This window comes from Dermacentor variabilis, chromosome 10 (genome assembly GCF_050947875.1).
Source record: "Dermacentor variabilis isolate Ectoservices chromosome 10, ASM5094787v1, whole genome shotgun sequence".
Lineage (NCBI taxonomy): Eukaryota > Metazoa > Arthropoda > Arachnida > Ixodida > Ixodidae > Dermacentor > Dermacentor variabilis.
The window spans coordinates 32284340-32310834 of record NC_134577.1 but is presented as its reverse complement, the minus strand read 5'-3'; the positions used below and the strand labels follow the sequence as shown (position 1 = coordinate 32310834).

At 47.9% G+C, this 26495-nt stretch overlaps 1 protein-coding gene across 5 annotated transcripts in view; it reads left to right on the top strand.

The window, feature by feature from the left end:
- LOC142560263 (crustacean hyperglycemic hormone-like) overlaps positions 1 to 26495 on the top strand; it is an 88377-nt gene extending 61882 nt beyond the window's left edge. Inside the window, exons 1-4 of one of the 5 annotated variants that reach the window (XM_075672223.1) lie at positions 520 to 674; positions 2642 to 2797; positions 12432 to 12667; positions 25714 to 26495. In XM_075672223.1, coding sequence (XP_075528338.1) covers positions 12432 to 12667; positions 25714 to 25822 — 345 coding nt within the window. In that variant the 5' untranslated portion in view covers positions 520 to 674; positions 2642 to 2797 and the 3' untranslated portion in view covers positions 25823 to 26495. Of the gene's footprint in view, positions 1 to 519; positions 877 to 2641; positions 2798 to 12431; positions 12668 to 13880; positions 14163 to 25713 lie in introns of those variants that run through there. The other 4 variants (XM_075672222.1, XM_075672224.1, XM_075672221.1 and 1 more) reach the window with 4 other exon arrangements.

Here is a 26495-nt window from a genome sequence, read left to right as displayed (position 1 = left end):
GCGGTGCTGTGTCGCCAGTTGCCTCAGCTCTTCGCCGTTCTTTCATCAGCCACTTCTAGAATCAAGAAACGCGTGTGAGAAAGAGATAGAGAGAGAGACGTACGACGTTGCCTCAGCTCTTCACCGTTCTTTCATCAGCCACTTCTAGAATGAAGAAACGCGCGTGAGAGAGAGATAGAGAGAGAGAGACGTACGATGCCTGTAGCGGTCACAAGAGGAAAAATAAGAAGTTACCGTCGAGACAAGAGCGTATGAAGAAACGAGGAAAACTACGCGAGCACAAGCAGTGCAACAATCTTCTCCCTCGTTGCAGGTGCGTGAGCTCGTTGGGAGGGGGGTAGTCAGACCGCACGTAGCATCCCATGTGACCCCAACTCCCCGGTGACGTCTGGGCCGACGCCCGCACTCGCGACCAATAGGAGCAGCGAGCGCCGGGCGAGCCCCCCTCTCGCTGCTACCACGCCCCCTCCGAGGCGGAAAATATAAGCGTGGCATGACTGGCGCGTACTTTCAGCCGTCGAAGTCGTCGTAAAGAAAAAGGGCCACCACACGCACTGGAGATAAAAAAGCGAGGCCCCCCTCGAGTGCCTGACGGAGACCGCACTACCGCTGTGCAAAGACCACACCCGCCGTTTCAAGGAGAAAGGAAAGGAAGAGACCCAGCAGCTGTGGGGGTATCTGCTACTTGCGACGGTGTATTTATTGGCATTACGACGCGAGCGCTTGCGCTCTGTGTTCTTTTGGCCTGGTTTTGCCCGCCACCTCCCCCGTTTAGTTCTCCCCATCCCTCTACCTGCTGCCTGCCGCTGCTGCCGTTGGTGTGAAACCTGTGGTCATCCCCACCCCTCCCACTGCTCCTCGCCGTGGACTGAATCGGTGCGTGATGCTTCTTGAATTGCCTCAATTCCCGCCATCAAGCGGAACCGTTTACGTTTTTTTGCTGCGCATTTGCCTTGTTTCGGCCTGCGCATACGTGCTTCGACGTGCGTACACCCCTCTCCCCGAACCACCCCAACCTCGCTCCCATTCATTCGGGTGACCTACCCCTACGTGCACGCTGAGAGCATACGACCCGTCACTTCCGCACCGCTTCCCCCTTTCCCCCTCCCTCCCCGATGGTGTGTTGTGCACTGCTCTAGGCTGTACCGCTTACTACTGCTGCTAAAGGAACCGTGACAGGTGTGGAAGGGAGTTAACGCTATCTCGCGCGTGTGACACCGCTGCCGAATGGTGGCCCCGTTGTTCGATGCTACGTGTTGGCTTGAACGGGGCAGTTGTAATCGTGCGCGGAAGCGAAAAAAAAAAAAGGTATGCATGCCTCTTTGCATTTACCATTACCATGCTCCATGTCCACTTCCTACGTTCCTGAATGTAGAGTAGGTTCGTACAAGTATCAGAGGCACTAAGGCCTATGTAGGATCCATTGGTCCCTGTATGGATCCCACATGAGCCCTATCCTACTTCTGCTCTACTTCAGCCAAACCTGATAGCTCTCAGAAATCGGATCCTCTTATCAAATGTTCAGTTTAAGAGAAGGGAGCTGCATGTTTGAAAAACTAAACAAAGGCTTCACGATTTATTCAACTTATCATATAGTGTTAACAGAGTTCGTATTAAGGAAATCTGCTGTATGCACAGCTACGCAGAACCTTGGCGCGCCGTCAAGGAAAGTATAAGCTAAACTTGCTTACGTCTTTGTTTTCCATAAACGTTTCCTTTATTGAGCTTAAAGAGTACTAAACTATGTGTCAAGCTACATAATAATTCAGCACAAGCTCCGCTGCACCTGTCCTTTGTGTTTCTGCCCTCCTAAACATTGTTCCAGATGGACGCAGATATTGAGGGAAATCGGCCGTGACGTCACGGAAATGGGCGAACGTAACGGCTGGCGTACCTACGTGAATTCTTTTCGATATGGACGGTGGTGTATTCGCCACTGCGTTTGTTAGGTTGTCACCGACTACAGTAACTTCTTCATGCGGCAGTGAATGCTTCATATATATTCATGTCCCTTTCTGAGCTTTACGTTGAATATCCGAGCACTTTGTGAGCGTAGCCAGTAGAACCGTACAGCGCTATGTTAGTCACCTATAGTACTCTTTACAAAAGTCGTTATAGAAAGTATGTTGTGTTCCCACTGAGTGTTCGATGCCTCCTATAAGAATGTGTTGAAATGCAGTTGAGTTTCAGGCGTGAGTTTGGCTAATGTAGTAGAAACTGGAAGTCAAAACTCTATAGGCTGTGTGCCCATGCTGCAGAAAGATCGAACTTTTTCTCGGGTTCTGCGGTCTGTAATCTTTCGACGCCGACTGTATATCGTCGGAGAGTATAATATGACTCGAGAATTTAATTAAATTTAGAATGAACACGTTATTCCCGCACAATGAAGTTGCCAGACCTTCTATATTCTATATATAGTGTACATGTAGACCACGAGAACGCGGTAGCACAAATGTGCCACAGTGTATACTATAGTCTTGCATCGATTTCGCCAGAAACGGATTCATTACCCATCTCATTTTACCCTCGACATTGAGTCCCTTTTGTACTGCACCCGTTATCTTTTTTTGTTTTGTTCCTTCTTTTAATTTGTTTCTCCCGTTCTTTTGTTTCCTCTTTTTTTGTTTCACCCGTTCCCCAGACCCACCAAACCCACCCGCATAGCTTCTGAGTTGGATTATCCCGTTCATTTCCGAAGGAGACCTCCCTTCTCCAGCCTCTCATTTCTGGCATCCCTAATCGCATCGAGATCAACTCGGCGGCCGGAATCGGACTCAATAGTTTCCCACAGCAACAGGTATGTGGAGCTTCCAAAGCGAATGGGCTTCGCACCAAAAAGTGCGTGTTCATAGTTGGAAGTTGGTAAGAAAGGGGGCGTTGTTGCGCGGATATGGAGACTATAGGAGTTCGCAAGGCGCACGTATATAGCTTACATGGAACGTTGCAAACGCTTCCCTGTAAGTTATCGCCGTTTACTAGGCTTCCTGTGCAGAGGTGGATGAAGGCGTCGCTACAGCCTAAGTTATACCAAGTGTCCCTGCATGCATCTCCGTATCATCCCCCCTCCCCCTCCCCCCCAAAAAAGAGAAGATTATAAGCTGATAACAAGGCACGAGAGGTACAGTACCTGATCATGGACGCACGCCGCGAAGCAGCCACAAGTTGTTCTTAAAAACCAGCCCAGGCTTCGATGCCTATTTTGTGGAGAACAACAGCATCGAAGCTGCTCAGTTTATGGGGCAGCGACGTCCCAGGCAAAATTATGGTGTGTTCCATCACTTCTATAGTTCCAGCCCCGTTATTTAATATTATCCGTCTTTTCTCAAGCCGTCTCAGTCACTCAAGACATGGCTTTAGAGCTGTGAGCGCTTGCGAAAAAGGGACGCCCGTCGTTGCAAATGAGACCGACTTGCACAAAGCGGGATTAACTACTAACGTCGTTCTCTTGCTATAGTGCACCGAAAAAAATTAGTTGTGGTCCACCCTCGGCTACCACTATCTATCCATGGCTTATCTGTTTAGTTGAGTAACCATGATTGATCTCCGATGCGTATACCTCTCGGTAGTCTGTGGCAATGTTTGGTTATCAGGTAACACTCGAAAATATACGAGTTTCCTACTGATTAGAGAAGACTATCGCGTTGCGCTATTTCTGCTGTATATATACCGTGGGAGTAATGGATATCACGCGTGAGTTTGCCTACAGTCTTCGGACTTATGTCTTCAGACGTTATCGTAAATGTGTTCATTACTCCATCTTTTCAAATTTCACAGCAATGTTTCTTTTTTTCTAAACACGCGAAAGCGCTGACCACGCATAACCAATCTGTATCATTGCGTTTATAAAGTAATGTTTTGTTGAACGTTACCGGCATGCCAAAGTCGCAGGGTCGTTCGATGCTAGAAGGACCGAGTTACTGCAAATCCGTCATTGCGATAGCACAGCTGAGCTGCCCCGCACTTGTAGAGATAACAGTGCTGGTGTGGCGGAATATCGACTCCATTTACAGAAGCAAAGATCTTGGGAGCCTGGCCTCACAGTTCATTAGCCCAGAAAGCAGTTCGAGCGCTTCTTTACTACCTGAAGGCAACAGACTTTAGTGCCCCACTATAGACATTCTACACATAACTTAGTGCATGTGAAAGTGCGGTATAGACTCATGTTTTCTCTCTCTCTCTTTCACTCCCCATTCCCCTCCCCACGTGTGGGGTAGCAAATTGGACTCAGTCTGGTTAACTTCCCTCCCTTTCCTTCTCCCTCTCTCGTATACACTTGCGCCAGTGTGCCCACTAGTAAGTTTCTTTCTTAAAGGGCGGGGAGGGGGGGGGGCACTGTGCCCAAAATAACAAAGAACACCGACGTTTGCCGTTAGAGTGCAGCTGCGACGCCAGCGACGGGAAGCCGTTTTACTTTTTGCTCACGCCTTATACAAATCATGGCCTTCACGCAGCCTTGAAGCCCGGCCGCCGGTCACGGTCGTCGCATGAGTCAGTTGTGTGATCCATTGTTCACCGGATCTGGCATACGCGCTCTCGCGAACTGTACAGTGGCTTGAAAGGTGGACGACTCTCCGCGTGTGGCTGCTCTGAGCTTGGTGTGCCGTTACGATCACACCACCCGCCCGCGTCAAGTCCCGGTCGAGTTGCCCTCGCGAGGTTATATACACGCGTGGATTGCGCTTCGCCAACGCGGTGATTGAATGCGAAGTTGCCACATCTTCTCGGATTGGATCGTCTTTATGTAGTTGCATCCTTGGCTCCGTCAGGATGTATAGGATAGTTCGCAGGCGCGCCAATGTGTTGAAATTCGTCACGTGTGTTGGTCGGATTGGTACAGCTGCATAAACGATCTGGTTGCAGACTTCGGTTGTCTCGTGGCGTGTCCCTTCGTATTGAAATACAATGATCAGACAGTTATCGCGAAGAGTGCAGTAACTGAACTGCAGCCACCATAGTTTTATGATCGTTATTTTTGGTTGCTGTCCCAGTACGTTGAAGTTGGATCAGGTTTCATGCTTTCAGTTTAACACTTACTTTCCTGTTGTATTTGGCATGAGACCTAGCGCAATTGAATCCCGGCCGCGGTGGCCGCATTCCGACGGGCGGCAAAATGTTTAAAAGAAGAAAACAAAAAAACGCCCATGTCCTCTGCGTAGGAAGCACGGTAAAGATCCACAGGTGGCCAAAATTAATCTGTAGTCCCTCACGACGGCGTGCCTCATAGTCATATCGTGGTTTTAGCACTCATACCTCCAGAATTCGATTCAATTCAATTTGATATGAGGCCAATGATCGATAACTCTTGAGATGGTACTAGAGTGAATTCAACTGCATCTCAATAGAAAGTAAACAACAGTGTCAAATACTCAATAAAATCGCACGAAATTTTCTATAGCTACTTTTGTAGTACTTGCAGCTCCTGTAGGCACTAGAACCAGTTTACTCTAGTAAATTTGGTAGAAAACACCGTAATAATAGGCACGTTTCGATTGTGCACTAGCAGCATGGCTAATGTTTTCGTACACGAGGAGCGACGAAGTACTTAAAAGAGATTCAAGGGCGCTTTGTTTATGAGCGACGCAGACGACAGAGCCACATTAACGGAGGAGAAAGAGCGCCGTCAAAAAAGTGTCTGTTTCGCAAGTTCGGCATATACGCGTGACCGTTGACATCGCGCTATACACTACGTGTGATGGCGTTCCGCTTTTCAATATCGCCGGTCGGAGCGCTCGCGAAATGCGATCCGGAACGCCGGATGTTGTGCTATGCACGGGGGCAACATACCCTAACGTGTGAAGCCGGAGTCAAAGTGCGCGTCACAAACTAACAGCGAAGGCAGGATAATGCGTCGCCGCATGTTTTTTAAGGAGGTCAACGGCCGGCACGCAGGCGAGAGCAGTTCTTTTCTTCTTCTTTCTTTTTTTCTTTTTTCGCCTGCCAGCAACATGTGACATAAACAAAACGCGCGTGGCAGATTTGAAAGGTTCACGCGTCATCTCGTTAAAAGTGACACGTCGAGCATGGAACACGTTGGACGCGATTCGTTTAGCTCAACTGAAGAAGTACTAATCTGGTTATTTATGGAAATAGGTATCACCAATAAAGGAATGGAAGGAAATTACTTTTTCCATCGCTGGATCTGTCTGCTGATACCTGAACGGTCGGTAGTTGGGAGGAGTGTTGAAGTAGAACGAAAGGTAGAGAGCCAAGCAGAGATGGATATCGTGTAAAGAAGAGAGCTGTTTACACATCTACAACAAAGCGACTAGGTACTAGTTTATCGCTTGGTGGGGGGGTACGGGGGGGTCTGCTCAAGAGAGTGTCACTCGGCCCTGCACGCTCAAGTGAACAAGAAACGCTTCCTAGCAAAAGTAACACGTGATACTCCGTTGTCTCTCAGTTGAAGATCTATTGAGTGCAACAAAAAGTCGATGCGAACACTGCAAAACTTTTACAACGGCGTTTATAAGGCTCTTATCTCACTTTTGCGTCTTGATATCGACGTCCGCTTGCGTATACGTCGGCATGTCATGCTGCGTGTGCCGTGTGAATTATCGTCCGCAACGATGCAGACAATGTCGTACTACTAGTGTCCGCTGAAAAAAAAAAAACGCAGCAGACTGGTTATTTCTGTATTGGAAGCTTACATTCCCGAGGCGTCGTCTGTATGGTGACCGCTTACAAAAGTTAGGGCTTCGCGAGCCAGGCAGCGCACTCAATGCATTAGCAACGCCTAACTATCTGCACGCGATACCATTAACATCAAATCACTATTTGATCTATGTGCCACTTTCGTAAATGCTTATTTAAAGAGAACGTCGACGTATATGTACAGTAGAAGTTGACTTGTACACCGTGCTTCTGCTCGGAAATGTGGCACCCGCACTCATTTCAAACATATTCTAAACCGAACTCCTGTCTGCATGCTTAGCGGTTAACTCGAGCAACATTTTCCATGCCCGAGGATCGCGTATATGACAGAGGGCGTGTCCTTGATTGTCACAAAGGCCGAAACTCTATTTGATGTCCCTTAAAGGTGGCCTTCTGTTGTAGAGATATCGCGTTTCGCAGACGCTTCGCTCCAGACGGAACCCGTTGCGCCTGCAGCATTTCTATGTGTATACTAATTGTGTCAAGTACGGGCAGCTCTCGAAATAAAGGCATGAAGGGCAGGCACCCCGGACGAAGGCCTTGATTTTCTTACTTCCACACGGGTGGCTTGGTGGCTTCTCTCTCTCTCTCTCTTCTTCGCGTTAACGCTCATTCATGCCGATTTAATCGCCGTTTTGTACCCACTGCCAAGAATCAGCCACAAGTGTGGGCTCCGCCAAAAATAATGGAAAAGGAAGTCGTGTCGTCTGCACCCGCCCCTCGTCGTCTGCTTCTCACGCAACGCCGTCTGCCAACAAAGCTCCTCACGCGGTGACGTCACGATGCGAGTAAAGCTGGCGCCGTGCCGCGTACAACGCGCGCACGTATCGAGCCAAGGTTGGAGACACACGCCTGTTCCTGGAAATTGCCGCCTTCGAAGTGGAATAAAAAAGAAACGTATGATTTATGGGCGTAGCGCGAGAAATTTAGCCGCCCATCTCCTGACAGCTCTCGTCGTGTGCAAAGATTGAAACAACGCCAAAGCGTTGAAGGGGTAAGATCTGTAGCATAAGCACGCAGTGACGTTTTCGCGTGGCAAAACCGGCAGGGAATATAAGTTACGGGGGTACGGATACTTTGTTTCGCGTCGACGTTTAACGAGTGGACGCAATCGCTGCTCGTCAAGTCGCCCGCATTGCGATGACGCAACTATGAGGAACTTCCGCGTCCGTAACCGTGCGCGCGCCGACGCTTGTCGTGCAACGCCTTCGCTCTCACACAAGCGGAACCCAAGAAATTTCCATCAGTCCTCGAACCGCTGCCGGCTTCGGTGCTCAGTGACGGCAAATCCGTCAGCGGTTTGTTGGCCTGACGACGTAAATGATAAGTTATGAAGAGCGCTTACAAAGAGCAACGGATCTCCGGGTTGCAGGAATTTCGATGACTCGAGAACCAAAACCAGCTTCGTTTACGAAAGAAAGAAAGAGGGATCGAGCGAAATAACACTCGAATAGGTGTTTCTTCCTAGCTCGCAATCCTCTTCCGACAACAAAGCCGTTCTTTTTCGCATTCTTGCGGTATACGATCGAGCTTTCCAGTTATCCGCGCCACTATACGAGATCGCGCCGCCACGCAAGGGTCGCGCGGGTGATTCCTAAATACACAGGATCCACATTTCGAAAGTATGTATCAGGTAGGCTGCGGACACGCACATTCCGTTCTAGAACGATCCGCGCTCAGGAACACGTTTTCCCGCCGTCCGTTGTCTTGTGGAGGTAAAGAGTTATACGCGCGTGTTTGTGTGTGTGTCTGTCCGTGCGTGCGTGCGTGCGTGCGCGTGCGCTTACGCAAGCGCGGTTCGGAAATTGTCCGCGTCTGGAGCTGTAGAACGGTTCCGTAACGCCGCACCGCCAGCGCGGTTTCTGGGTGCACGCGAACGAGTGTGCGAGTCTGAGGATGGCACGCAAACCGACGTAAACCGGCTCTGACGGTGATGGGGAGAACGCAGTCAACTCTGTAATCGCCCTGGACAGGGGAAAAACCAGAGGAATGCGGTGCTCCTTCGAGCGTCCAGCGATGGGCGTGGTGTCACCAGAGAGAGAAATATATATAGAAGGCCGGGGGCGTCTTCAATGTGGGAATGTACACAGTGGTCCGTTTTCGTCTGTGTAGGCGTGGTGCGCCCCCTTTCTCTGTGACCGAGAGCTATACCTGCAGAGCTGCGCGAACGAAATGATGCGTTAAGTATGGATGTGCGGCAAGTTAAACGCAGTCTTGTTTTATTATTATTGGTATTTTTCTATCAATCTTCTTTTTTCCCTCCCCTTTGCAGTTTGTTCCCGTTCATTAAATGACGTCATTGCCTACAGATTTGCGCAGTCCGTTCTTCCTGCTGCCGACCCTTTCTGTAACGCCGTCTGCTTTCCTGGAAACACTGCGAGAACGCGGCCATTATGCGAGATGGCGCAATCTAACGCGCCGCTCGGTGACTCTCTCCTCCTAAGCAATAACTCGCCCCGCATTCTTCCTCCTAACTACACGGGTTCGTGTTTCGACGCCTGCTTCTGTGAAGTTACGTACCCGTCGGATGGAAGGAAGTCTTCCACTTGCATTTTTTCTAACCCGCGATTGCGATTATGACGTGCGATTTCTGGATTTGTAATGTCCGAGGAGAGACGACAAGACCGGTGACATAAACCTGTACGATCGTTTGGCCCGCTTGTCCCGAATGGATAGGCGCCAACTAGACGAAACCTTGCGAGTTGTTTCAAGCGGCACAGTGACTGAGGGAAAGGGTTACGGAGGTGTCTCGACGTAGAGGTAGTTCGAGGGAGCGACTTCAGTAGGAGCGCGAGGTTCAATTTATTATGCTGTGACAATTGTGACACATGAGTGACCGCATAAAGTCAGTCAGGCGCGTTTTATGGACGTGCCAGATGTAACTAATGTCTGTGCTGCCGACGGTTAAGGGAATTAAAAGAAAAGTAACAAAAGCTAAAATTCTGTTCGGCTATCTTATTGGGTATCATGCATCCAGTGCCGCTTTCTTTGAATATATAGATATGCTCGTTGCTGCTGTATACATGAAGTGCCTCAGCTTCAGGCCTTCAAGACCCATCAGCTGCTCTCTCCCTATTTTCAAAACTCTGCTGGCGCGCGATCGGTTATCAACGCTGACGAAAAAAAATTAAACTATAAATGTGGAAAATTCTCGTTTTCGAAAGTACTCTATGTAAGCCTTTTGCAAAACGTTGCGCCCGTCATTCCGCAGCCAAGCTCGTTCGAAGTATCACTCACGCGCATGCAAATACAGGTACACGCATACAATAAACGACATTGCGCGTTTCTTTGCGAATATGTCAGTTAAGGAATCTTGTATTGCAGGTTCTAATGCGAGCGCGACCCAACGCGCGATAACTGGAACTCGAACGGCACGAGAAACTGTCGCGCCTTCAGTGGAGCGGAAAAATTTCATCATGCAGCGCTGTACAGTTGTGCAGAGAGAAAAAGAGAGAGAGAGGGCGTCCTTGTAGCTCACGCATGCGAACGCACCCAAGTGCATTCACGGTCCGATCGCTCCAAACGAGATCGGACATCAACGGCCGAGGGACACCGACATCACGACGCATTTAGAACTGCATGCAGAAATTCCGTGACTAATGCGTTTCACCTTCGCCGGCGCTGCAGAAAGACGAACGCGCGCAAGCTATACACGCGTCAGAGCAACTGCGGCATTGAATAAAGGGCTTTCAGGGTTAATAGGCATGCTCGGCTTTACGCAATATGTAAACCCGCTGGATGCGCCCAAGACAATGCAATAGATTTGGCATCGCCATAAGGAGGAACAATGATTTGAATTAGATCGGCAAAATTGCGCTCGTGCAATTTAAAACAAATAAAAAAGAAGGTTGCCCTTTCCGTGAACAGATGCGTGTCACTGTTGCAGGCCATCTTGAAGCCACTCACCGTGGCGGCTATACGGCCATAGTGTTGCGCTGATAAGTAAGAGGTCGCGGGATCGAATCCCGGCGGCTGCATTTCGGTGGGCGCGAAATGCAAAAACGGCCGTGTCCCGTACATCGGGGCACGTTAAAGAACCCCAGGTGGGCGAAATTGATCCGGAGTCTACCACTACGGCGTGCCTCATATTCACACACGAAAAACACTAAAAATTTAATCAAAACCTTTTTAAGTGTCACTGCACTAGATCCCCGTGAAGTCATGGATTTTGACAGAGTCTGGGCGATCCTGTTCCGTTGCTTACCTACACACGTAAGGATTACATTACGTTCTAAAGAAACGAAGGATAAAGCCTGACACATTCTGATAAATATTTCAGCACGAAAGAGGCTGAAATGCACGGATATGCATTCAAAAGCATGAAGTCACAGTTGCGCGACGACGGTGCGGTTTAGGCGCGAAATTCAAACATTTTTGCATTAATTTCTTTGACGAATGAAATGGAATATCCGTCATTCCCACCACTGATTTGCTTACAATAATTACTAGGGGGAGCCTTCGGCGCTCTGTAATAACGATGGCTAGCACAGTCGATTTGTCAATAATATTCCGGCTCGTGGCTCAAGACGTTCTTATGGCGTTATTTATTACCTTTGAACTTTTCTAAAGCTTCCGAAACAATCTTTTCTTCCCTAAACACAGCGAGGAAGTAATTGGTTCTGCACACGCGTAAACATTGTGGAACGTTGCATTTGCAGAGCAGTATTTCGCTGAACACGCGGTGAAATATGCGAATTCACAAAGCCCATTCGAAGCCAGATAGACGGAAGTTAAGGCAACTTCACGCATTACCCATCATTCCTACGCTGTCCGAACCGCATCCCTTGCAGCCACTTGCAGCTCCAGTAGACAAAAAATTTATGTCCAAAACATGGCGACCACCATGACCAGATTTCCGGCTGCTGCAACCGATTCCGGCGCGTGCCGCAATCTGCAAAAGCATAGCCTCCGAGGAAACGCTCGTTAGGTGCTGGATTCGGACACGACCTATATTATAGTAGGATACAACTTTAAACAGACAGCAGTTTGCAACCAAGGCACACTCTGTGGCGCGGGGTTTTTACTTCGCCAGCCAATCACAGATGCAAACAAAATCGTCGTCATGCGACCATTTAAAGATGTCGTCGCACTTGATACCTACGGAGCGTTTGCTGTTCTTTAATAGTCTTTTCATCGGCGGAAGCCACGAGGTGTGCACCAGACATGGACAAAGCGTGTGGAGTCTGAGCATTTGGAGTCTGAGCGTTTTATTTCACTTCACTGAAGAAGTAGGCTTTCACCGTTCCACTATAACAGCCGAACGAAAACGTACAAAATTGCACGCTTATAGTTAAGATTTTTTGTCGTTACCGCCTTATTCAGGTAACAGGGAAAGGTTGAAGTGCGAACGTGTAAGGGGCAAGGCGCAATAGACCAGGACAGAAGAAAAACGCAAGCGACAGGACCGGCGCCACTCACATTTGCAGTCTCGCGGAGGAACAGTGGCCGGCGGTTATGAGGGCGTGGTCGGGGGCTTCACTGCAGACTTGTGTTGTGTCCGACTATAGCACCTGATTTCTACCCCATAGCGCCGTGTACTTAGGTATAGGTGCACGTTAAGAAGAACCCCAGGTGGTCGAAATTTCCGGAGTCCCCCACTACGGCGTGCCCCATAATCGGAAAGTGGTTTTGGCACGTAAAACCACATAATTTAATCAATTTAAGTAACTTTCGTAGTGATTTTGTGTGTAGGAAAAGCTCTTTCTTATGCTTGTCGATGCGTTCACGCGCACGGATCGCCTACAAGCGCGCGCATGCGCCTTCTCTGGTGGTCGTCGCAGATGAGTGCCAGCTTTCCGGTGGTGCCCGCTCGTTGGCTGGCGGCTGCGCTGCTCGTGTGCTCGCTCGTGGCGCTGACGCAGCCCGGCGGCTGCGCGGCGCGCAACCTGCACAAGCGCTCCTTCCTCGAGCTCGGCTGCCGCGGCAACTTCGAGCAGTCGTACCTGGCGCGGCTGGAGCGCGTCTGCGAGGAGTGCTACCAGCTGTACCGGGAGCCGGAGGTCTACAACCTGTGCAGGTACGGTATATACATACGCGCGCGCATGCGCAGTAAAACGTGTTTCCACGTGAGCGATGGTGCGCTATTAGCGCCCCCCCCCAAAGCAAATGGCAGTCGAACCTCGATATAACGAACGCCCACTTAACGAATAACGGTGTACAACGAAGTAAAGCTGAAATATCTCTCGTCGTGTAAGACACAAATTATTTTTTACCAGCATCCGATATAACGAAGGCATGTTCGTGTCAGATGCGAAATCAATCAATCAATCAATCAGTCAATAGTCTTTATCTTCGGACGCGACATCGTTTTGACGAGGTCAGCCTTATGGCCCATACGCAAATAAACGAAGTAGGCGGCACGCGGAAATTATTTCATCAAAGCGAGAACTTCGCTAAATCGAAAACATCGTGAATCGAACTCACTCAAAACATTTATTTAAGAGAGGAAAAAAAAAAGATAGAAAATTTTGCCTGCATGTGCGCACACCTATCGCACTTACCCTAGACAGCGGGTCCGTTTAACATGCCTTGCGTCCCTTCATGGGAGCAACAAACGCATTAAACAAGTCAATGGCGCCCGCCACCTGAACTGAAGCCTGGCATGCCTATATTTTACCCATATTTTCTCCCTCAGAAATTTAGTTAAATAGGGCGAGATGTTGAGTTCATTTCGTTCGCTTTGAGGTTTTTCAATGCATTATGCTTTATAAATATGTGTCGGGGAATATCGGAAAGCTTTTCGAGAAACTAAAGAAATTCGTACAATTGGGTTTCGTTATATCGAGGAATGTCTGTTATTGGCAGTTTGTCCTAACTACAATGCTAATATGGGGTCTGAAGTCTACGTCTGCCGAACTAAATTTCACACCTTCCAAAATGTATGTAACTGCAGCGCAATGTATCATGTCGTAGAAAAAAGGAAATCCGAAAACAAGACATGAACATAGGGTTGCGTTCGAATTCGAACGACGTTCCCATTTAGAATCTGGGCTGAAGTCATTCATACTGCCCTCAGGGGAGATCCATTATGTAGGGCACAGTTCTCCCCGTCTGTCGCCTTGCTTCGAGTTCGCTCGTACGAGTTATATACAAAGATATAAAATGTCGGTGCGTTCTTTGTGAGCGAGAAGTAGACATCCCTTCAAGGGTGTGACGGCGACGACTCGTCTAACCACAAAGTTCTTTCTTTTTTTTTTCCTCTCTGGACCTCCTACACGACCGGTCAACAGGGGCAGCTGCTTCAAGAACGAAAACTTTGACCTCTGCGCCGACGCCCTCCTACTGAAAGACGAAATGACCGATCTGCGACGCATGATCAACTACGTCTACGGATGATCCAGGACCGGCCCGGCATCTACATTATAGTTCACGGGAAGCAGGCAGAGAGGAGGTCGAGACAGCGTGTTCGCTAGAAACGGGAGATAACAAAAAGATAGATAGAGAGTACAACTTTGAGAAAGGGTAGCGAAAAAAAAAAAACTCAGCCTTCCTCTCTGACTACTTCGACTCCTTACGATAGAAGAAAAAAATCAAAAAACAAAGAAATCGACGAAACGACACAACGAACAAATGCAAGCGACCACTCGTCGAACACCCATCGAACCATCCGTCCACGATATACAAAAAGCGACAACGAACTTTCAGTTTATTGTCTATTGTATAACTTATTTAATTATTGACTGTTGTGTCTTTAGAGAACGCATCAACAGATCATGAGTGTACTGAGAGCACGCGATATACTTGTTTTCCTTTTGTTCTCTTGTACAGTAATCGCTCATTGCGGGGTTCGTAAGACGATGCCGTCGCGCGAACTTGTGCTTCAGTGAGGCCGCTTGCCTCGCGGCGTTGACGTTGCCTTTGTTGTCATTGTTTTTGTTTTGTATTCTTGTGTCTCGTTGCACTGTGTTGCTCGTACGAGAAGTGACGTGCTCCGCAGGAGAGAGTTCGTGATGGCGCCCGCGTGGAGCGTCGAAGTTGATGCGCATCGAATCTCGGTTCTAGCCATGCGACTGTTTGATAGCAGCAGCTCGCCAAGAGCGACTACGCGCCGCAAGGGCGGCTTGCAAGGTCTGGGCGGTGCCGCGGTGCGGTGACGATAAGTGCTATGTTCCTGGTGTGAGTGCGCATCTTCGAGGTCCCAGGTTCGAGTGCCTTCGCGGTCTGGTTTTCAGCGCGGTGAGCCCTGGGTCAGCTATGGCGATCCTAATTCAGTGAACTACCACTTTTTGCTGTCTTCAAAACAGTTGAACGAAGAAATTGGGAGCCTTGTGGGTGTTGATCGCGGAAACAGATCACGGTAATCGTACACTGTCTCAACGAATCCGTGCAGTACAAAGTAAGATACGGATCGCGTCAGTTAACAAGCGGCTAGCACCAATGACTTTGTCTAATTGTCCGCGGCTAATCCGTTCGTTCGTGACGCCTGCTGATTAGGAGCATCACGGAGGGATTAACGGCAGAGGGCGGGCGAGGTCTTCTTTTCCTGTGATGTAGAGCCGGTTCTCCTTTCTGATTGGCTGATGAAATCGCTAGTTTTCCGTGCACTACATGGTGTTGACGAGGCGAAATACTTGGCCCGCAAATACGAACCGACGAACATACCGCGTCGCAGACTGCGTGACATCTAACGTCTGCTGCGGCTGAAAGAAAAAAGAAAAGCTACAAATTTCAACACTTGTGTATTGGATTGACAGTAACTACGCCGGGCCTGCTTTAAACATGAGCTTATATCTAAGCAATAACCTGAATTATGTACGAAGGTCCGAAACCTAAGAACATGATCGACTCCATTCAGCCCAAATGTGAAAGCTAAAACGTTACGGAAGTCATTGATACCGGGATGAGAAATGCGATACCGATCTTAGGCGAAAAACGGTAAACGTCGTCTTTATACCTAGGGCTCACCTGGCTGTACTTCAGGGAGAACTCGGAAGTGGACTGATTATAACGTTTTTAAACTTCAGCCTTTCACCTCTGCAAAAGTGGTTGCCGAAATTCGCAAGCAGGCCCGCCAACGGTCCTCTAAAAAGATGTCGAATTGTCAGTTGAATATTTATTACTTTGGTATTAAATGATCACAAGAATCAATCGTTTAAGCATCAATCACGGAGTGCTTGATCAGAGTGATCGATTGGACGGACCCACCGATATGCTCGCAGGTATCTGCGTTCTCACACCAAGGGCATAGCTTCGCGTAGGATCTGATAGCTCGAGAAAGTAACCGTTTGGACGTGTTCCTATATGCAGTTTTTTTTCTTTCTCTCCTTGTTGCTGTTCCATTTCTGTTCATTTTGTACATACCGCAAGAACATTCTGTCGTTTCTACACAGGAGAATAACTACTCTTTTAGACGATTGCCGTTTTGCTGGTCACCGAATGAGATTAATTGAGGCCTGTGTTGTTTCTTTTATTCTGTTTATGTGTTTTGTTGTTTTTAACGTTGAGTCTCACTGCGTGTCTATCTTGTGTTCTGCGTTGTCTTCAGAAAGCCTATACGCTTGTACATAGAAAACAGACGTCTGTTGAGAACACGTCTTTTGATTTTAATTCTTGCACACTATGCATACAGGTCCCAGACTCGTGCATTTTTATTGTACAGAACTAATGCCGGCGAATATAAGCCTCCTTTGTTTTTACTTTATTTTTGCGCGTGCTGAGCAGAACAGTATTATTTATTTGATATACATATTATATGCGCGTCTTATTTATATTCTAACTTATGCATAAACATACACAGGGTGTGAAATGTGAACGCTACTGATAGTTTAATGCGTCCATAGAGAGCCGGGATATTAAAAAAAAGAAAAGCCATCGCCTTACTTATCAAAAATCGACGGCAAGAAAAACGACCATCGACGGCAAGAAAAAGTCTATAGAAACACAATTTATGTGATGACTTTCTGAGGGTTGTTAATTTTTCTTTTCTTATATTGTAGTTATTCTGCACAACATAAATTGTTCTTTGCAGCCGGATTCTGCACAAACAGTGTGTTCGGAATGTTTATTCTTTCCTTTACCCCGGAAATCAATAATTTCAGCTTTTTTTTTCGCCCTTTGTGCAGAGATATTTTTTCACCGTATTTGGCGCCTACGCGATTTTATACGTGTGCTCAGGATGGTACGATAAACACTGAGATGCCGAAAGGTTCGATCAAAAAATATATATAGATAGATATATAGTAATAGGGCGAAGGAGACTATGATACATCATCGTTTATTTATTTTCTCACGATTCTGAACCGACTTGTTCTCTTTGTTCGAGATGTGCTTTCACCGCACTTCATTTGCAGAAACAAAACAGAGTCGCTGTGGCATTGGTTTACACATGCTGTTCCTTACGTACTCGTATGAATTCCTTGTGTTCATGGCTTGTGGTAAAAAAAAGAGAGGGAAGTATGCACAAATCATAAAAGGGGAATATATTATATATATTTACACTTGAAACAAGAAACAAACCGAGAAAAAAAAAGAACCTTGGAAACATTTCCGAGAGGCGAATGAAGGTGTCTCCTGTGAACGAGAATGGGAGGGTGAAGAAAAAAAAGAGAAATAAACATGAAAAATGCAAGTCACGCTTGGCGTTCAACTATTGTGTCGTTTCTTTTTCTCTGGTGCTTCTGAATTTGGGACGTGGGGCTGGTTACGTCAGAAATATATATATAAAGAAAGCTATCGCACCCGTATTTCGGCGCTTACGTTAACGTGACAGGCAGAGATTATCTCATCAGGCAGCCGCCGAAATAATTCGGACGAAATTTGCTGCATTTCGTATGAATAGATAGATTCCGTCGACCGTTCGAATTGAATCATCAGGTTTACAACGCGTTGACTCCACACCCAGAGAACCTGACAGCGAAATCTAAACTGCATCCTCTGAAGGATATCTGAAGCGGACAAGTAATTATGACTCATTATTCGTGGCACTCGTGATAGTACGCCCGGCTTGGCTGCGGGTGGATGCGTGGTTCGAACCTTCCCTCCGGGCACACAGACGGATCCAAGCTATATGCTTGATATGAAAAAAAAAAAACAAGGACAAATCAAATTGCTATAACTTTCAAATGTTTGCCTGTTTGTTCGAGTTACCAGTTCCAGGTCGAGTTACCAGTTTGGCAAAAGACCTATTCACAAATTAGTGATGTGTAATAAGGCGGCCTACAATAGATTAAGTTTGTCCGCTTTAGATTCCCGACGCAGCCCGCTGTATTGTGACATCTGGCTTTACTGAAGAGTTCTGTAGGCGTAAACTCGATACTTCACTCTTTATGATTGTCCCGTCTTCTTTTTTCTTCTACGTTTAGGAATATAGAAAATAAAGCCCTGTATAGAAAACTCAGCACTTTCAGGCGCCAGACTTCCAAGTTCGTCTTATAAATGCAGCAAGCACAATCAAAAGTGGTACAGCGGATACCGAGAATAGCGAATCGTTCCGCATTTATATTGGAGCTCCCCTACCTAAAGGTGTCTCCTTCAACCTTCCCATTATGTAGCCGTGAAAGAATTATGTAGTTCTGGGTGTGTTGATAATTGCTCTTGAGATTACCAACGCAGTTGTTGGGACGCAGACGAGAAAGACGAGTACAGTTGTAAAAACAAGGTCAGCGCTTGTCCTTGGCTCCCTTGTCTGTGTCCTCATCACGGCGCTGGTTTCCAAGATGGAGGCCGTAAGCATGTTTATATATGTATATGTATACACTGCGCCTTAAAAAAGACGTTTGAGACAAGACTATCCTGAGGACTGGCCATTGTGGTATGGTAGCTTGGTATGGTATACTGTATGGTATGGTATGGTAGACAGGCCATTGCGGTAGTTCAGTCAGCAGGGAGTTTATAGCCTTTACGTAAAAAGCAGCCCCGAGAGACGAAAACAAAGAGGCTCATGTCAATCGTCCGATAAGGTGACGTTTTCAATGATCCGCATAGTTATTACCATTTGCGCATGCGTAATTACAACAGTATTATGGTGACGCCTGTGGAGCTCTCGTTGGAAAGGTAAATGCTTAGAACTGCGTTGGCAATACCGGTATGCGCCGTAGGCGTAAGCAGCGCAGCAGTGCTGGTGGCGCCGTGTTGCAGCACTTCGTTCAACCATAGCACAAAGAGATGATATTGCAAGAACAGATTGTGGGCTACTTGTAGCTGCTGGCTTAACACTGTCAGCAGTTAAAAAAACATTTCTGTACAGTGCCTCTTGTCCTTCGACCAGAACAGTCACGCAGCTCAAACACGTTTCTTTTTAAGCACGCTCTAGCTGAACAAAGCGCCACTAGATGTCGCTACCAGCCATGCTATATACTTTCATTCACCACTTCGGTATTTACACCATATTCTGTAAATGGAAATATCTGAAATATCTGTACAGACCGGTTAAAGCTTATTCGTGACCCAGTAAACTCAAGTTATTAAATCAACGGCACTCAACTAATGGCCTCCGAGAATCGCGCCGCCACCGATCACGGAGGTCATAATCGGCTGCATATTGTTTTCTACAAAAAACTACCAGGCAGAACTGTGGCGCTGTGATCGCTCACTGATGGTTAGTAAATAGTTTTGTCTTGTCCTTGTGCGTGTTTCTTCAGACGTTTTCGTGACTTCACTGTTTATGCTTTATATTTCTCAATTATGTCAAAAACTCATATCTTTCAATCGCATGAAGGCAATAAGTTTCTACGTACACATGTAAGTCAACGCGAACTGTTGCTTTTATGACGCCACATTCTGTCGGAAATGTTTTAGCTGCAAACTCACAAAGCCGTTTGACTCCAGAAGGAAGAAGTTTCAGGTAAATCCATGTATTAATCACCGTTGCCACGTTGGCTGAGCAGCCATACTCGTATCTCACGTTGACGCTAGCGGAAGAGTTCTCTCGAGTAATTTATTGTGTAGCTTGGGGGCACCGGCGTGTTAGCATTCCACGCCCATTCGCATGCGGCAACCGCGACAGAGAATCGAACCAAAGGCACCGTATAATATCGCGCTCGGCAACAAAACGCCATAGCCACTAAGTCACCGCAGCGAGTGATGACATCGGTAAAATGCGCGCACGGCTTTTTAAACGAGGATTTGAGGCAATAACATCGCTATTAACCTTGCTGCGCAACTTTTGAATGACTGAAGGAAAATTTCAGCAATGGTGCAGTGAAGCACAAATTCTTTTAAGAAAATAGGGGGAAAGGAAAGAAGGCCATTGCGTAACATAGACCGAAAGAAACAGAAAGATAGTGTGACGAGCGAGAACGCTGCGTAGCGTGGTTTGTTACCGCGGGATTCATTAGGGCTGCGCATTCGATGTCAATAAACAAAGTTTTTTTTTTTTTTTTGTACAACCGAGGAAAACATGCAGTAAAGTGTGCTTCTACGCGCATTAGCGGTCGTTGGCCGAAGGAGAGGCGGGAAAAGAAAAGAAAAGACGCACTTAACGCGCACTTTATCAGCAAGGAAGTAAAAGCTGCTGCGCGCAGGTAAGAGCTGGAGGAAAAGGGGGTGCGTGCGCAAAAATGTGAAGTCGCTTGTGCAGCTCGGCTGCAGAAACAAGTTGGCTTGGAAAACGAAGAACACGCGCCCAGCGAGAGAGGCTAACGATCACCGCTGTCTTGCTTTTGGTTTCCTCCTGCCCCGCCCCCTTCAGTCCTCAGTGATGAACAAAGGCACTGTACGATCGGTTGGGATACGAGAATTTTGTGAGATGTACGCGCGCCATACATTACAGGTTAACTTCCCGGTAGAGGCCTGCTTTTGGCTCGCTCTACTGCTTACAAGGGCCGCGGCGGCTCATTGGCTGTGGCACTGCGCTTCCGAAGCGGGAGGTCGCGGGTTCGACTGGCCACTCCGCTGCCTTCATTCTGATGGGTACGGAACGCAAAAAAAAAAAAAGAAAAACTCGTGTACCGTGCTTTGGGGGTGCACGCTAAAGAACCTCGCGTACGGTCCAGAAATCATATCTAAACACAATCAAACCGCAACTCTCCGCTAGTGTCCCTTGTAACTGATTGCGCACGTTAAACTTCATAATTTATTTAGCTTATTTGTTAATGCTATGGAGGCACGTGAGTTCTGTGACGTTGACGTGCCTCCGAGATCGGTCCGCCTTATATACCAGTAAAAAAAAAAAAAAACATTTGCGAGGACACGCGCACGGCGCGGTACCAGGCCTAGCGAGTAACCGCCGTTTGATTACATTGCCTCCGGGATCGGTCCAGTCTACTGGGCCAGGAAGTCGTTCACGCAAGTAAACCGGGGCTAAGAAGAGCCAAAGTTTATCTGCGCTTACTCAGGGGAAGGCAGCAGCGCCAACCCGCCAGTCATGACGTCTATAAAAGACTTCGTCTATCCGTGCTGCGTATTTTTCTGACAAATTCACGCTGCGCTGAATTCCCCCACAAACCGCGGGGACGCAAGTTACCTGTGGAGGAAAAAAAAATAGAAAAAGAGAACGCCTGGTTTATTGAATTTAAGGATTCGGCCGGTATGCTAGAGTTCTTCCAGTTAAACAACTCCACCTGTTTGAGGCAGTGGGTTTAGACATTCATATACTACTTTTCCAGGTCACGATTCTCCTGTTCCCTTACCCTGCCTACGTCATAACAGATCAATTCCAACAGCAACAAGCGACAAACCACAGACGCCTGGTTGAGGGCCAATTTCCTGCTTGCTTCAATGAAGAACCATGCAAGATAGAAGCGTATTGAAATTGCAATCACTACTGCTGATATTAATTATAATAGTCAAGAACGACAGAAGTCAGTTGTCCATCTGGTGTCAGGGGTATACAGCTGATCGCTAGTATATTTATTTTCTTTACGAATTTATTTTATAATAATAAAGAACAGCAGAAATTAGTTGTCCTCCTGCTGGTGTCAGACTTATATGGCTGACTTATTTTTGTTGACACATTCTTGTCGTCACGGTGGCAGCTCGAAGCTGTGAATAAAAAGAAAGCTATTAAAGGGACACTAAAGGTTACTATTAAGTCAACGTGGACTGTTGAAATATCATCACAGAAACCTCGAAACGCTTGTTTCGTGCCAAGGAGAGACTTATTTTAAGAGAAAGTGCGTTCTGAAGCGTCCGCGTACCTCTAGCGCAGTTCAAATCGCCCGCCCTCCGATCGAGGAGTACTGACATCATGGTCTCATAGTGACGTTGCGCCATCGGTGAGTAGAACGGCGTCCGCAGACGGCGCTACGGCTTTTCTGCGCAAAACGCGAACGCGCGGCCAGAAACAGAGCCAAGACAGAGCCGACAGCAGAGCGAAAGCGGGAGTATGATGGCTAGCGGAAGGAGAAACGAATTACGTCCCACATTACGTCCCGCGGCACACGGAGAGTCCGTTTTCGTTAAACTATAGGCTGCGGCGAGCTCGCAGCGTGGTCGGCGTGGTCTATGAGAAGCGACGAGCCTTTTCGCACTCGCAACAGGGCATAAAAATGTGCGAATCGACGCAAAACTCGGCCTAGAAACGTGCTTCGCCACAGCCAGGGCTCAATACGACCCAAGCTGGCACGACCCAGATGTCGTTTCCCGCACCGCCACCAGGCGCCGCTACTATACCTCAAACTCCAACGCAAGACGCCCATAAGCTGGTACTTCATTCTATGACGCTAACTTCGACGCTCGTCGCAATGGACCCTGACACCGACAGATTGGCTCGCGATGGTGGGCTCAACTTCAGCGATTTGAGCACCGACGAGCGCGACCTGCTGCTGAGGGCTCGCACTGCCGGCGTCGTTGCGTACTACGACGGCGGCGTCGACACCGGCTCTCCGGAGCGGGAAAGCAACGAGGGCTTCCCACGACATCACATGGACGTGGCATTCTCGCTGCTTGTTCCAAATGAAAGTTTCGCGAGCCAGCAGAACCCTCACAGCACGACGCGATAACGAAACTACTGAAACTCCAAAGCGTGCGCGGCGCAGAGTCGAGCGAAAACGAAACCTTTTGAACACCCATATTACTGAAGGGTAACGTCAAAATGTTATTTTTTCTTAGAATCGAATAGACGTAGGCAAGTAGAATTTTTTTCCGTCTTATAATCGAATGAAATGGTATTTTTAATACGAGTAGTTGAGTATTGGTAACACAAATTATGAGGAGTCCTTTCGTCATCGGGCTAGTACCGGAATGTCGCTGGGGGGTCTCAAATCGTGTCATGCATTTACCTGAATTTCTCGGTTACTAAAGCTCTGTTCGCGATTATATTGACGCCTTAGACGTTCTAGAACATTGCTCTACCACTTTAACTTGAGTTTCTGGTAACCTTTAGTGTCCCTTTAAGTTATTTCTTTTAATACCTTGGTATTTAGGCTGTTAATTACTCGTGTATTTCTTGTTTCTCGTCAGACAACCTCCGCAAGTATGTGAAAAGTCGTGAAGCGTTTTTCTGTGAAAAGCAAAAAGTTGCAAGCGCTGAGCGCTCAAAAACAGTGCCCTGGTGACGCGACGCGCGGACAGCGCAATCACGTTTGCCACTTCGAAAATTTTCGCATTAGCAGTCGTGAAGATAGATGGTCGCGACATTTTCAAAATGGCGTCGTATTGACGCCTCCGGAGCGCCTGCTTTTCATGAAGAGTCTTTTCACCGGCGGAAGCGATGAGGTGTGCAACCAGCGGCGTAGCAACGGGGGGGGGTGTCATATACGTCTGAAAACACCCGAAAATTGTCGATATCCTCGCCTTCCTCGACTACACCCCGGGGGGGGGGGGGGGTGACAGGAGAGCTATCGGCCCCGGGTGCCAGATGACCTAGCTACGCCACTGTGTGCAACAGATGTGGACAAAGTTTATGGAGTGTGAACATTTCATTTTTCAAAAGCCCGCGGTACAGTTCATTTGATTGCTGAGCCCGTTTTACTCGTGAAACTTCACTGCGAATTGAAGTGAAGCTTGACAGTAAATAGTTGCAGCGAAGCAAGCGTTTTATTACAGTTCAATGAAGAATTAGGCTTTCACCGTTCCACTATAATATAGGAGTGGAAACGTATACAATTACGCGCTAATAAATTATTTTGTTGTGGTTATCGCCTTAGTTAAGTACCAGGCGAAGTTTCAAGTACGAACTATTTCCAGCCTTGCGGAGGAACAGTGACTGGCGGTTATTAGGGCGTACGTGGGTGGGGCTTCAGTGCAGAGTTAAGCTGTATCCGACTATGGCTCGTGATAGCGATTGAATGCGCTAATACAATGCTTTCGTAACCCAAAGTGATGAGCTGCAGTGATGGATGAGTCAAGCCACTACGCTCGCTCTTTTCCGTGACGTCCCAGCCGAAGCAAACTTGCAGTATATCCGGGGTTTCCATGAAGTACACTATCTAATCAGCCCTTTACGCGCTCCAATAGTTCATTTCACTTGGCATCTAAGGAAACTTCTTTTGCTCAAGAAAGCAGTACCTTTTCATTCCATGTATTCACCCATCATATTTTTTTCTTATTTATTTACAAACATTGCTCTCTTTATGCAAGACATAGCAGGAGTAAACACAAATGGTTAAATTAAATTATGGGGTTTTACGTGCCGAAACCTCTTTCCGATTATGAGGCACGCCGTAGTGGAGAACTCCGGAAATTTTGACCACCAGGGGTTCTTTAACGTGCACCTAAATCCAAGTACACGGGTGTTTTTCGCATTTCGCCGCCATCGAAATGCGGCCGCCGTGGCCGGGATTAGATCCCGCGAAGCACAAATAGTGAATACAATTGTAATACAGGATACAACGAAGTGGATATACAGTGTTTTAACATGTGTGGGGTTCTCCTCCGTGCTCTTGGGACAAAGGAACGACAACACAGTAGTGCAAGAGCATTTACTGCACCTATCATAGATCAATGCCTGCTAGCCGAGTTGCTATCCACAAAACATGCCGATGGGCGCGCGACAAATCTAGGAAGTCCGACTCACCGCGACCGGATAGCGAGCGAATACGTTCGCCCCATGCTGGATCCCAACGCCTGGTCGTTCGCGTGTACGGTCACGCGAACGGTGGCGCGTTCGAAGGCGGCCACGCGAGACGGTCTCGCAGAAGCATGGATCGGCGCACGCGCGGCACGGCACGTCCGTGCTGCTTGCTGTCCCGCCGCCAAAGAGGGCGAGCCTTCCTTTCCCGCGCCCAAGTAGCCCCGCCTGTAGGCGGCGTCAGCAGCGCAACACTCGCGCCATCTCTCGTACGGCGCTTCAACCACTCCGACCGCCGCGGGCGCCAGGCCACGCGGCGAAGCCGCCCTGCAGGAGACGAGCTATGCGGGAAAACTAGATCTCAGGGGACGCGTGAGAGTCACGCATCCCCACACATGTAACATGGTTAGGTTAAAGTTCACAAAAGCTCTGAAATGGTATGCGTTACTGAAATAACCATCTAGTTCATTCCATAATTCCACGGTTAATTACAACGATTAATGTAAATACCCTTGGTTCTGTGGAACACCAGTGAATTCACGAACGCACGTCTTCACAGATTGGATCCAAGTTTGCAACTCCGTCTTCCACTAGGGTTGCCACGAGCGGAAGCAACACTTCTGTGCCGCCTATGGCTCGGCGTGGCATTCACGAACTCCTGTTCCTTCCGCATTGGAATGGCCGACAGCCCTGCCTGCGACACCTGCGACTGCGAGGAGACGATCGCGCACCTCCTCTGTGACTGTCCACGTTACAATGTGCCAAGAAAAGTGCTCGTGACCGCGCTCGAAAAACTGGACAATCACCCCTTCACAGAAGAGAAAGTTCTAGGACACTGGTCCAGACGGGTTTCGGCACTCAAGGCCTTAAGGGCTTTGTTTAAGTTTTTAAGGGCCTGTGAATTGCGCGACCGCCTTTGACTGTTGTTGCGGTTAGCATCATGTTACTGCGTGAATTTTGCTCGTTTTTGCTCTCTTCTTCCTCCTTTTATTCCCTTTACCCCTTTCCCCAGCGCAAGGTAGCCAGCCGGCATTTACACTGGATAACCTCCCTGTCTTTCCTTCCCTTTTGTCTCTTTCTCACTTGGTTCTGGCGCTTCAGTTACACTTTCCGGTCTGTGGCAAGACGTTCTGACCGCTGTTATCTCTATTTCTTTCCCTTTCTAATCTGTGCAGGGACAACTGCTTCAAGAACGAGAACTTCCTCAAGTGTGCCGAGGCCCTGCTTCTAAAAGAAGAGATGGACAGTCTCAAGAGCAAGGTCGATTACCTCTACAGCCGCTGAACGAGATTGTATAGAGAGAAGGGCCACTATCGGCAATCTATTTTTGATTTGTACAACACGCAAGCGCCATCCGAGAGACAACCACCCAATACCGCCCGGAAATGCCACCACCATCACCGCCACCACATCACTAAGCGAAACCACAACGCCTGTATAACTACGAGACTGAACGACGACAGCTAACAGCTGCAGCGCCATCTTCCTCGTAAAGGAACCGCTACAAAATATATTTTGCTGAAGCCTCCACCCTCGTGAAAACACACCCTTTGCCTGCTTCGGAAGCGCCCCCCAGCGCCGGGGAGAAGCAACACGTGGTCCGGTCACGTGACGTGACGACCACTATAGCGCCACCTTGCGTCCTTCTGCGTCTGTGACAACGCTGTACTGCCTTTCTATTCTCTAGGACGTTTCGCTTTAGCTTTGACTTAGTTCGAACAAAATTTGAGTGCTCCAGTGCCTGCCATTTATTGTTATATAATATTTATTTTGTTGACGCACTTGTTTCTGCCGTGATGGTGGCAGCTCGAAGCTGTAGATAAAGAGAAAAGAGTATAATATTGAGCTAAAAAATCTAGTTGGTGCTTTTTATGCTCTATATGCGTGTTAATCGTTGTTTCGTTCGTTTATGCCACGTTTTCCGACCCACAATGTTCAATAAAAACTGGAAAGCAAA